Below are 12,495 nucleotides of genomic sequence, written 5' to 3'. Positions count from 1 at the left end.
TAGAATAAGGCTGAAATGGAACAAAATGTGGAAAAAGTGAAGGGGTCTGAATACTTTCCGAATGCCCTGTATGGAGTTTGCGTTTCACTAAGACCCCCCACCCTTACAAAGTGTTCATAAGAAACCCTGATATGGGTTTGGTAAAGGATTATTGAACAGAACTACCCAGTTAAAACCCAATCTGAACAAATATATAATCGCAACATGTAAAGTGTTGGTCCCATGTTTCATGAGCTGAAATAAAATATCCCAGAAATGTTCCATACACACAAAGCTTATTTCTCTCATTTTGTGCACAAATGTATTTACATCCCTGTTAGTGAGCATTTCTCCTTTGCCAAGATAATCCGTCCACCTGACAGTTGTGGCATATCAAGAAGCTGATTAAAAGGCATGATCATTACACAGGTGCATCTTGTGCTGGGGAGAATAAAATTGCACTCAAATGTGCAGTTTTGTCACACAACACAATGCCACAGATGTTTCAAGTTGAGGAAGAATGCAATTGGCTTGCTGATTGCAGGAATGTCCACCAGAGCTGTTGCCAGAGAATTTAATCTTAATTTCTCTACCATAAGATGCCTCCAACTTCGTTTTAGGGAATATGGAAGTAAGTCCAACCGGCCTCACAACCGCAGACTACATGAAACCATGCCAGCCCGGGACCTCCACATCTGGCTTCACCTGTGGGATTGTCTAGAGACCAGCCACCCAGTATTTCTGTCGGTGATAAAGCCCCTTTGTTGTGAAAAACTAATTCTGATTGGCTGCGCCTGGCTCCCCAGTGGGTGTCCCTGGCTCCCAAGTGGGTGGGCCTATGCCCACCCATGGCTGTGCGCCTGCCCAGTCATGCGAAATCCACAGATTAGGGTCTTATTGATTTGATTTCCTTATATGAACTGTAATTCAGTAAAATTGTTGCATGTTGCATTTTTATATTTTTGTTCAGTGTATGAATAAGATGTTGATGCCCTAAAATACAGCATTGAGCTGTTTTTCTTTTCCATAATCATTGAGTGTTGAATCAATGTTGTATTCACTTTGGCTGACTTTGGTACATTTTGGCCACCCACCATTGACATAGTTAGTCAGTGTCACAGGTTTCACATACCTCTGTCCTCTGGCTGTATAACAGAGGCCAGATGCTTCTCACATTTCCCTCATGGCTGATGCTGTCAAAGTAAATGTTTCTTCAGGTAGCAGCCCTTGGCTGTGGTAGTCTAGCTATTCTATGTTGCTGAACAGGGCCAGAATGTGTTCACAGCCTTATTCTCTTTGGTTTTCTCAAATATATATTATTTCATTTTTTTTTGTTCTAAAATAACCATCCAGCAACGCATTAGATCAGACTTAAATCTACTTTCTTCCTACTTTTGTTTTTGTTTCACCCCCTGAACTCAATTTTATGGTCTCGAAGGCGAGATTTAGTTGTGGTGTGACACTCAACTTAATTAAACAATGATTTCACACATGCATGATGAACTGCATCAACAGCAAACAAATCCTTCTTAACTCAGTTGTCATCAGCTAGCCAGACGTTCTTTGTCATGCTTGGCAATGGTTTGAGGTGGTTTCTGTGTGCACTAGCTATTTAGTCGTTCAGTTGTATGATTAATATGAGCAAGGGAGAACGTTATCGCTAAGCTAGTGAGGTGGCGTCATAAACCTGAAGGACTGATAACCACATGTCTTTGTAAAATGCCCTAAATATCTCACTCTGTTTTATTACCCACAAATCAATATATGGCGTGCAAAGGTAAACCTGGGTAATATCATACATATTTACCACCGACTGTTCACTTCTGGTGACTCAACAAAATAGATGAGAACTTGTTTGCTTTCATTATTATTATTTTTTAAATTGGTGTCACAATCACTGTTGAGGGGGGGGGGGGGGGGGGGGGTGCAAGTAAAATGTGTTGCTCTATAAATTGCTATTTCATTATTTTAGTTTATTATACAATATTCTGTACTTATTGTTGCAGGGAAAATACTGACCACTGCCTGGTATAAAGTATTTCAATAGAGCCACATTTAGACACCTGAGTCACTGTTTGACAAGTCACAAAGTGTGTTGTGGGTAAATGTTCACACTTTTTGTTTTGTAAATCTGTAGCACCACAGTCCAGGTTTCCCCGCCAGACCTGTATCATGTAGGAAAATCTTAAGGGCAATTCCATGGTAACAGAGGGATATTGAGACTCATATTTAAATCTTTGTCAAACAAAAACCAACGATTGCCAAGTTAAACAAACCATACAACTATGCACAAGGACTACTTTTAACAATTTCCACTGAACATTTTACAAAAACACATTTACTTGAAGAACCGTGAAGATACGAAGTTTGGTAACAATTTTAATTTGTTAATTCGACGTGGTGATCTTTTTCTGTCTGTAAAACAAATTATATGAGAAATGGCAGTGGAAATGCCTTCATGCGCAAATGTTGATATAATTAACCATCATGTGGAAGTAAACTTGGAGTCGCGATAATGTGTGGTCCTCCCACTACGACTCGGGAAACCATGAAGTTTTATTAGGCTACAGATTAAAATAAATGATTAACTTCAGTGTGGTGAAAGTGCACCCTGATCTTCACGCTTCTTTCCAGTAAATATCGCGGCTCTTATTCTGTTGACATGATGACCGTTGCTTGACTGCCGGTTTTACAAAAAATATTCTCTCTTATCCAGAATAATCTCACAAGACTAGCCTACCCGCACAGCCTACCCGCACTGTTTCTGTCAGCTGTTGGCAGTAGCACAAGTGCCAAGACCAGAGTAGACACATTTGCTATTTAAACCAACAGTTTTTGACAACTATCGGTGGAGTTGAAAATGCGATGGAAACACTTTGAACTTTAGATTTTTATTCGGTACATGAAAATGAAGAGAAATGACATTTTGTGTGCAGTATGGCATTACACAGAGATAGATAGATATCTATCTATCCACCAGTTTGTTTGGTGGAAACGCACCACTGGTGGGTAAATTCACATATTTTATTTGTGCAGATGTTTAGAATATTTGCATAAATCTTTCGCCAATTGAATGGAAACCTAGTTAGTGTCACTGATACCGTGGAATTGCCCTTAACATGACAACACTCAGCTGAGTCAGTGGACTTAGTGGGTACCCTTAATGCAACTGCACTTGCTTCCTGTGATGCTATGGTTCTTATAGAATCCACTCCAGACCACCGATCTCCCATCTTTTGCTTTAGATCATCTGGGTGTGTTGCACCAACACGGAGTCACCTGAAATATTGATGCCTCATCAAGGGGGTGACGTCACACAGTGGATTCATTGTGAAATACTTTTTCTCTCAGAGTTGTCAGGTTGTTCTGCATGGTGCTGTGGCTCTTCAGCGTGTCTGTCTGAAGCCCCACGGACATCTTATTGTTGCGAACTGCCATCGACTTCCGTTTGATGGAGTTCTGGATGGTCTCAGATGTAAAGTAGTAGATGACTGGGTCAAAACAGCAGTTGGTGACCGCAATGCAGAGGGCGATAGGGTAGATGGTCCTCACCACTGACTCCACAGCGCAGCCTTCCAGCAGCTTGGTGCGGACCAGGGCATAGAACACCAGATTGACATTATAAGGGATGAAGCAGAAGCAGAAAATGAGGAGATGAACCACGATCATCCTCAGAATCTTCGTCTTGTTGAGCTGGCCACCACGGCTGATGGCCTGGGGCTGGCGCAGTGTTTGGAGGACCGAGACCGAGCAGAAGACATTGAGTAACAACGGAATCAGGAATCCCACTGTCTCAATAAACACCACCACCTTGGACAGACTGGACTGCCACTGCTTGTTGGAGAAGTTCTCGAAGCAGTAGTTGACAGAGGAGTTGGAGTTTTCGTTTCTGAGCGAGGTGGTGTCCAGGAGGAAGCCCGTCGGCAGGCTGCCAGACAGCACCAACACCCACACGGCACAGCAGGCCAGCTTGGCGTTCCGTTTTGTCCGCAGCGCCTGTGATCGGAATGGGTAGACGATGGCCAGGAAGCGGTCCACGGTGATGCAGGTGAGGAAGAGGATGCTTCCGTACATGTTGGTGTAGAAGAGGGAGACTGAGAGCTGGCAGAGCACCCTGCCGAACGGCCAGTCTCTGTTGATGAAGTAGAAGATCCTGAAGGGCAGGGTGAGGACGAAGAGCAGGTCGGACACCACCAGGTTCATCATGTAGGTGGTGGTCTCGTTACGCAGCTTCAGCGTGCAGGCAAAGATGTAGACTGCGACCATGTTGAAGAGCAACCCGACTATGAAGACCAGGCTGAAGACTGAAGTGTACATGGTGTACTTGAAGCCGTCACTCTTAAAGCAGCTCGTGTTGTTTTGGCTCAAGCCCAGAGAACTGATGCCATCAGTCTCCAGAGTGCTGTTATACATCTTTCGGGAGGAGTGGTGTAAGGTTTGGAGGATGGGAGTGTTGATGAATGTCAATACAAAAATGGGAACGTTTCTGTGGAAAGCAGCAATCACTTGTACAAGATAATTCCAAAGAATAGAGTACAAAATAAGTTTCCTTATTTTCAGGGGTACACATCCGTTGATGTTATCTATGTAATTTCCAGTTAAGCTTTAGCCTCATCCCCAAGCATAAAAGTAAACCATTTTCATTCAATCCAATGGTTTTTAAGCATAATAATGTGCTCTGGTGCAAATACCACCGTCAACTTGCTTTTTCAGAAAGCCCAGTTTTAAAAAGAACAGCAAGCAACTCTGTCAATACCTGTGCTAGTATCCAAAAAGATAACAGTCCTCTCAGTTAATCCATTGGCAGGAGTAAGATGTATCTAGTTAAAGTAATTGTAAGATCCCAGGTCTGTTTTTATGTCCTGTGGTCTTCTTGTGAACAGCCTTGAGGTTGTCTTTTCTGAGTCTGGAGAGTTTCTTCTCTCACTCCAGAGTCAGTGGTGTTCCTTGCTCCAGTGAAAGAGGGGGGAGTCATGTGCCTTTCCTCGGGTCTGTGAGCTGAGAGGCTTTCTGCTGCCCCTCTGGGTCCCTCCCTCTCTCCCGGCCTCCTGCTTTGCCTCTGGCAGCCCTCTTCCAGTCTCTTCCTGCTGCAGCCCTTGGGGGCATGATGTTCCTACTGACCCTACACTTGGAAACTGACAGCGGCTCTGCTGCAGCCTGCCTGTCCACCGGTGATGCAGCCTTAAGTTCAGTGGAGTCAGTGTTCTGTTCTGAAGCTCTACCTTTTAGACTGAAGCTTAAACGACTGTTTGCTCACACACTGGGAGGAGTAGGCCACTACGCCTCCAAGCCCAGCCCACAGCTTTAGCTGAAAGACCTACAGTCTTTCTCGCTCACTTTCTCTCTTGATGTTTGTTTTGAAAATGTCATCTTTAACGCCTTATATCCCCAGGCTGAAGTAACTCTAGATATGTGTTAGCTTGTTTTCTGTGCCCTTAGCATGCTGTCAGGATCTCATGAAAATATCACATTTATATCAAGCAATGAAATGTAGTGTATTATTTTGTCTTTATTTTGTTTGATATCTAAGAGCAATACTACCCCCAAACAGAGCACGCCTTCATTTGGCTCTGCTTGGTGAAAGGAATCAGTTAAGTCATACTCTCATGTCAGCCCCAGAGCCCAGTGTACTTTCTTGAGCTGTTTTGGAGTCAGTGGCGTCACCGAAGCAGCTGCCTCAGAATGACAGGAAGGGGAAGGTTCCAGTGATGGCAAGCCTGAACCTGCAGACTAACTTGATGAGGCAGGCGACTAGGTGCGGCTTTCACCGACTCCGATACAGAGCCGTGCTGTATGCGTCTATTTGTGTGCAAGTGTGGGTGTGCATGTGAGTGTTCAATAAATGTCATACCTTTTGATCTTGGCCCAAAATGCAGCTTGACAAACAGCCACAGGAAGTTTGTCTGCCTTTTTATGTTGCATATAGCACGGGGAACAACTGAAAGTGTTGAATGTGGAGTTCCTGGTGAAGTCTTAGTGTAGATAACCATATAGGCCTGCTTTCATAAACACACCCACCCTTTTGTATGAATATAGTTGAATTGAATATTACGTGTGTCTGATAAGATCTAATACATAGAGGCTTAGGGAGTGTCCATGTTCCAAAGGTCAAACCCGATATCACCAGTGGCATGAGGACGGGATGTTAACCCTGTAGCAACTAATGTTATAAAATGCGATTGTAATAAATTCTGATAATGTAATACATTGCCAATAATGGAGGTATAATGTAATAACGTTTAGGCACATAGTGTAATGTACATTGTGTTGATTATAACATTGAGCTTTAGGAACAAGTTCCATGAAATTGGTATTACTTGCTGTTGTGTTTGTAGTGCTTCGGTGCATGTGTGAAATGCTGTAGTGCCTGTCTAATGAATGCTGTTCCGTGTGTTTCTCCCTAGGACTCGCCACTGTTTGAGCTGCTGAAACGGACCCGTGAGGAGGGTCCAGTGGAGCAGGCAGAGCCCCCTGCCACCCTCAACCAGCCCCTACAGCACAACCACACTGCAGCGGACCTGTAAGTCCCCACCCTCATCTGACACTAACGCACCTTATTCACAGTCCCCATTGTGAAATATGATGATGTCTGGGGAGACTGACTGTTAATGTGTAGTTTACACAGCCTATAAAAAGTCTACACCCCAGACATCGTTGTCATGCTGGAAGGTGAACTGTCCCCGTTTCAGCGTTCTTGCAGAGGGTAGCAGGTTTTCCTCAAGGACCTTTCTGTACAATGCTCCATTCATTTTCCCTTCTATCCTGATAAGACGATGAGAAACATCCCCATAACATGATGCTGCCACCATCATGCTTTCACAGTAGGGGTTGGGTTCTTTGGGTGATGTGTAGGGATTGGGTTCTTTGGGTGATGTGTAGGGATTGGGTTCTTTGGGTGATGTGTTGGGATTGCGCCAAATGTAACATTTGCTTTTAGGCCAAAAAGTTACATTTTAGTTTCATCACAACGTTTTGACACATGGCTACAGAAGCTCCAGTGTTGTTTTGCATAATTCAAACTGCATTCAAGGTGGGCTTTCTTGTGTAATGGCTTCCTTCTTTCCACCCTACCATACATACCAGATTTGGTGGAGTGCTTGGGATATTATCACATGCACATTTTGACCAGTCTTGGCAATATAAGCCTATCTCTCTTTCAAAGTTGCCATTGGACTCTTGGTAGCCTCTCTGATCAGTCTCTTACTTGCTCTGTCATCCAGTTTTGACAGACGGCAGGGTCTTGGTGGCGCCATACACATTCCACTTCTTAATTGAAGGCCTTTTGAAATCTTTTTATACCCAACCCCTGATCTGCCTTTCCACTACTTTGTCCCGGAGTTCTTTTGAAGGCTCCGTGGTGCTCATGGTTGAGTGTTTGCTTTGATACTCACTACCCAGCATAGGGAACTGCTGGATTTATCCTGAAATCATGTGAATCACTACAATTTAATAATATATATATATATATATATATATCTCTATCTATATATATAAATATAGATTTTATTTTATATATAATAAAAAAAATCTGAGATTAAAAGTTTTTACTGTAAATTAAAACATATTACACCCTATGTGTATAAAATCAACTATATATGCATTGAGCTTGTCTGAGGCTTTAAGCTCACTGTTTGATGAAATAAGACACAAATGACTCTAGAGGGAACCAGAGATCAAGATGACAAGAAGAGGGAGAACTGAAGCTGTCCCGACCATTCTCCTCCCGCTCCTACTGGCTTTTGTAGAATTCTGCCATTACTCTCCTGAAGTTGCCGGTAATAGGCTACACAAGGAGTCGGTAAACTTTCTCATGTGGAATGCCAATTTATCTTACCATTTCTACCGATATGTGCGCCACTTGTGGTTTTCATATGAACATTTTCGTGGAACATTGTCATTTAATTTATAACAACGTCTTTGTATCTCAATCAATTTCATTTGGTTAATCTATCTATTTCCAACTATGTAAAAATAGCCTATAAAGCCAACAAATGAAAGCATTGCAGCCTGCAAGTAAAAAAAATATATTCTGACTTTAAAATAAAAAAAATCCTATAAATCACATTGGCTACGCATGGCCTGTCTGCAAGAAACTTGAAACATTGTATCAACTATTAACTGAGCCCTCAGTTTCCTGTGCCAGTGAGCTCGGGACTGACACCGCTGTAGGCTATTTGCTCAAGGGATAATAATAAAATAAGTAGGCCTATGTTATATTTCCACTAGCTCTGAGCATTACATTGGTCATCGAAAGGAAAGATTTTCCAAAAACATTGAGGAGCTATTGTCATTATTGGTTTCTCAAATGACTGCCTCGCTTGGTTCACCAACTACTTCTCAGAGTTCAGTGTGTCAAATCGGAGAGCCTGTTGTCCGGACCTCTGGCGGTCTCTATGGGGGTGCCACAGGGTTCAATTCTCGGGCTGACTCTTTTCTCTGTATACATCAATGATGTTGCTCTTGCTGCTGGTGATTCTCTGATCCACCTCTACGCAGACGACGCCATTCTGTATACTTCTGGCCCTTCGTTGGACACTGTGTTAACTAACCTCCAAATGAGCTTCAACGCCATACAACAACACTCCTTCCGTGGCCTCCAACTGCTCTTAAATGCAAGTAAAACTAAATGCATGCTCTTCAACCGATCGCTGCCCGCACCCGCCCGCCCGTCCAGCATCCCTACTCTGGATGGTTCTGACTTAGAATATGTGGACAATTACAAATACCTAGGTGTCTGGATAGACTGTAAACTCTCCTTCCAGGCTCACATTAAGCATCTCAAATACAAAATTAAATCTAGAATCGGCCTCCTATTTCGCAACCAAGCATCCTTCACTCATGCTGCCAAACATACCCTCGTAAAACTGACTATCCTACCAATCCTCGACTTCGGCGATGTCATTTACAAAATAATCTCCAACACTCTACTCAGCAAATTGGATGCAGTCTATCACAGTGCCATCCGTTTTGTCACCAAAGCCCCATATACTACCCACCACTACGACCTGTATGCTCTCGTTGGCTGGCCCTCGCTTCATATTCGTCGCCAAACCCACTGGCTCCAGGTCATCTAAAAGTCTTTGCTAGGTAAAGCCCCGCCTTATCTCAGCTCGCTGGTCACCATAGCAGCACCGACCCATAGCACGCGCTACAGCAGGTGTATTTCACTGGTCACCCCCAAAACCAATTCCTCATTTGGCCGCCTTTCCTTCCAGTTCTCTGCTGCCAATGACTGGAACAAATTACAGAAATAACTGAAGCTGGAGACTCATATCTCCTTCACTAACTTTAAGCATCAGCTGTCAGAGCAGCTCATAGATCATTGCACCTGTATATAGCCCATCTGTAAATAGCCCATCCAACTACCTCATGACGATATTGCTATTTATTTTTTTGCTATTTTGCACCCCAGTATCTCTACTTGCACATTCATCTTCTGCACATCTATCACTCCAGTGTTTAATTGCTAAATTACAATTACTTTTCCACTACGGCCTATTTATTGCCTTACTCCCTAATCTTACCTCACACACTGATCTTACTAATCTTACTAATCTTACCTCACACACTGTATATCGATTTTTTTCTACTGTGTTATTGACTGTACGTTAGTTTATTCCATGTGTGTAACTGTTGTTTGTCACACTGCTTTGCTTTATCTTGGCCAGGTCGCAGTTGTAAATGAGAACTTGTTCTCAACTGGCCTACCTGGTTAAATAAAGGTGAAATAAAAAAAATCTCAATGGCTGTAAAAACCAACTTTGCTTGCTGTTTGAGGTGAAGAAAACATTACTTTGAGAAGCTCCATAGCTCATTAGTGGTTGTGCATTAAGCCAATCAGAAATACAATCAGATCCCCAAATGGACACACTTTTTTTTGCCTACATTTGTGCGCAGACTAGGCAGCCTATAGGCTTACTTCTATGCATAATCATGTGCGCATCCTTACTCCACATTGACTGGAGGCTCCAAACAAAAGACAATGACTAAATTGACAAAATTCATAAAAAGAATGAAATAAACCAAAACTTGTTTCTCACAGGTGTAGCAAAGGTTGTGCTCTCTGCAAACGTGTCCACTCCCTCTGACAATGAGAACGGTAAAAGGAATAATGTATTGAATGCATTACCGTAACCAAACAAACATTGTCGATTAGGAATTAGCAAACAATTCACACAATGAAGTTATGAAACAATGAATGTGCACAAATTGGTGGGGGAGAGTGAATTCTGGAGGGAGACCTGCATTGTCCAGCCACACTCTCTTTCTTGGACTGTGCCATCCCCGCAGCCTCTGCAATAGATTAGTCTGCCTCAGATTAGTTCACTGAAATGGGTGTGAATGAGATGGGTGTCTCTCCATAAAATATATTTTCGGTACTTCTCGACAAAAAAAAAAATCTTGGTCGACCAACAGCCTATTGACCAAACAATCGACCAGTCGAATAATTGGGGTCAGCCCTAGTCCCCTGGCTACGTTACGTTTTTAGGCTATTCAAAATAGAGGTTGACCGATTAATCGGCATTGCTGATTTCATAACTATCGGTAATCTGCATTTTTGGATGCTGATTATGGCCGATTTACATTGCATTCCACGAGGAGACTGCATGGCAGGCTTGACCACCTGTTATGCGAGTGCAGCAAGGAGCCAAGTTAAGTTGTTAGCTAGCATTAAACTTATTTTTTTTAAACAATTTAATCTTCACATAATCACTAGTTAACTACACATGGTTGATGATATTGCTAGGTTAACTAGCTTGTCCTGCGTTGGTTGGGGGGGGCACACAATGCAAATAGTCCGGGTAACCAATTGGTTAGCTGTTCAGGAGTCTTATGGCTTGGGGGTAAAAACTGTTGAGAAGCCTTTTTGTCCTAGACTTGGTACTCCGGTACCGCTTCCCGTGTGGTAGCAGAGAGAACAGTCTATGACTAGGGTGGCTGGAGTCTTTGACAATTTTTAGGGCCTTCCTCTGACACCGCCTGGTGTAGAGGTCCTGGATGGCAGGCAGCTTTGCCCCTGTGATGTACTGGGCCGTGCGCACTACCCTCTGAAGTGCCTTGCGGTCGGAGGCCGAACAGTTGCCGTACCAGGCAGTGATGCAACCGGTCAGGATGCTCTCGATGGTGCAGCTTTAGAACCTTTCGAGGATCTCAGGAACCATGCCAAATCTTTTTACTTTCCTGAGGGGGAATAGGCTTTGTCGTGCCCTCTTCACGACTGTCTTGGCGTGTTTGGACCATTCTAGTTTGTTGTTGATGTGGACACCAAGGAACTTGAAGCTCTCAACCTGCTCCACTACAGCCCCGTCGATGAGAATGGGGGCATGCTCGGTGCTCCTTTTCCTGTAGTCCACAATCATCTCCTTAGTCTTGGTTACGTTGCGGGATAGGTTGTTATTCTGGCACCACCCGGCCAGGTCTCTGACCTCCCTATAGGCTGTCTCGTCGGTGATCAGGCCTACCACTGTTGTGTCGTCTGCAAACCCTTTAGCTCAGTGTTGGAGTCGTGCCTGGCCATACAGGGAGTACAGGAGGGGACTGAGCACGCAACCCTGGGGAGCTCCAGTGTTGAGGATCAGCGTGGCAGATGTGTTGCTACCTACCCTCCCGACCTCGGGGCGGCCCGTCAGGAAGTTCAGGATCCAGTTGCAGAGAGAGGTGTTTAGTCCCAGGTGTTCCTTAGCTTAGTGATGAGCTTTGAGGGTACTATGGTGTTGAACGCTGAGCTGTAGTCAATGAACAGCATTATCATATAGGTGTTCCTTTTGTCCAGGTGGGAAAGGGCAGTGTGGAGTGCAATAGAGATTGCATCATCTATGGATCTGTTTGGGCGGTATGCAAATTGGAGTGAGTCTAGGGTTTCTGGGATAATGGTGTTGAAGTGAGCCATTACCAGCCTTTCAAAGCACTTCATGGCTACGGACATGAGTGCTACGGATCTGTAGTCATTTAGGCAAGTTGCCTTTGTGTTCTTGGGTGGTCTGCTTAAAACATGTTGGTATTACAGACTCAATCAGGGACATGTTGGAAATGTCAGTGAAGAAACCTGCCAGTTGGTCAGCACATGCCCAGAGCAAACGTCCTGGTAATCCGTCTGGCCCCACAGCCTTGAGTATGTTGACCTGTTTAAAGGTCTTACTCACATCGGCTACGGAGAGCGGGATCACACAGTCGTCCGGAACAGCTGATGCTCTCATGCATGCCTCAGTGTTGCTTGCCTCAAAGCGAGCATAGAAGTGATTTAGCTCGTCTGCTAGGCTCGTGTCACTGGACAGCTCGCGGCTGTGCTTCTCTTTGTAGTCTGTAATAGTTTGCAAGCTCTGCCACATCCAACGAGCGTCGGAGCCGGTGTAGAATGATTCAATCTTAGCCCTGTATTGAAGCTTTGCCTGTTTGATGGTTTGTCGCAGGGCATAGCGGGATTTCTTGTAAGCTTCCGGGTTTAAAGCGTCAGCTCTACCCTTTAGCTCAGTGCGAATGTTGCCTGTAATCCATGGATTCTGGTTGGGGTACGTA

The 12,495-nt window shown here is 44.0% G+C and overlaps 2 protein-coding genes across 2 annotated transcripts in view; one reads left to right on the top strand and one right to left on the bottom strand.

Annotated features, from left to right (window-relative positions):
- Positions 1 to 12,495, top strand: part of rb1 (retinoblastoma 1) — a 38,228-nt gene that overhangs the window by 21,013 nt on the left and 4,720 nt on the right. The window contains exon 18 of the mRNA XM_020468024.2: positions 6,384 to 6,499. Within this exon, the coding sequence (XP_020323613.1) occupies positions 6,384 to 6,499 (116 nt within the window). The remainder of the gene's footprint in view (positions 1 to 6,383; positions 6,500 to 12,495) is intronic.
- LOC109875636 (lysophosphatidic acid receptor 6) lies at positions 2,857 to 5,215 on the bottom strand. The gene has a single exon (XM_020468025.2). The coding sequence runs from the start codon at positions 4,390 to 4,392 to the stop codon at positions 3,292 to 3,294; it is 1,101 nt and encodes a 366-aa protein (XP_020323614.1). The 5' UTR covers positions 4,393 to 5,215; the 3' UTR covers positions 2,857 to 3,291.

This window comes from Oncorhynchus kisutch, linkage group LG28 (genome assembly GCF_002021735.2).
Source record: "Oncorhynchus kisutch isolate 150728-3 linkage group LG28, Okis_V2, whole genome shotgun sequence".
NCBI lineage: Eukaryota > Metazoa > Chordata > Actinopteri > Salmoniformes > Salmonidae > Oncorhynchus > Oncorhynchus kisutch.
The sequence above is the reverse complement of the archived record's forward strand: the minus strand, read 5'-3'. Positions and strand labels throughout refer to the sequence as shown.

What these genes read in the sequence shown, in the direction of transcription:
- LOC109875636 (XM_020468025.2), bottom strand. Translation starts at nt 4,392, where the DNA reads ATGTATAACAGCACTCTGGAGACTGATGGCATCAGTTCTCTGGGCTTG.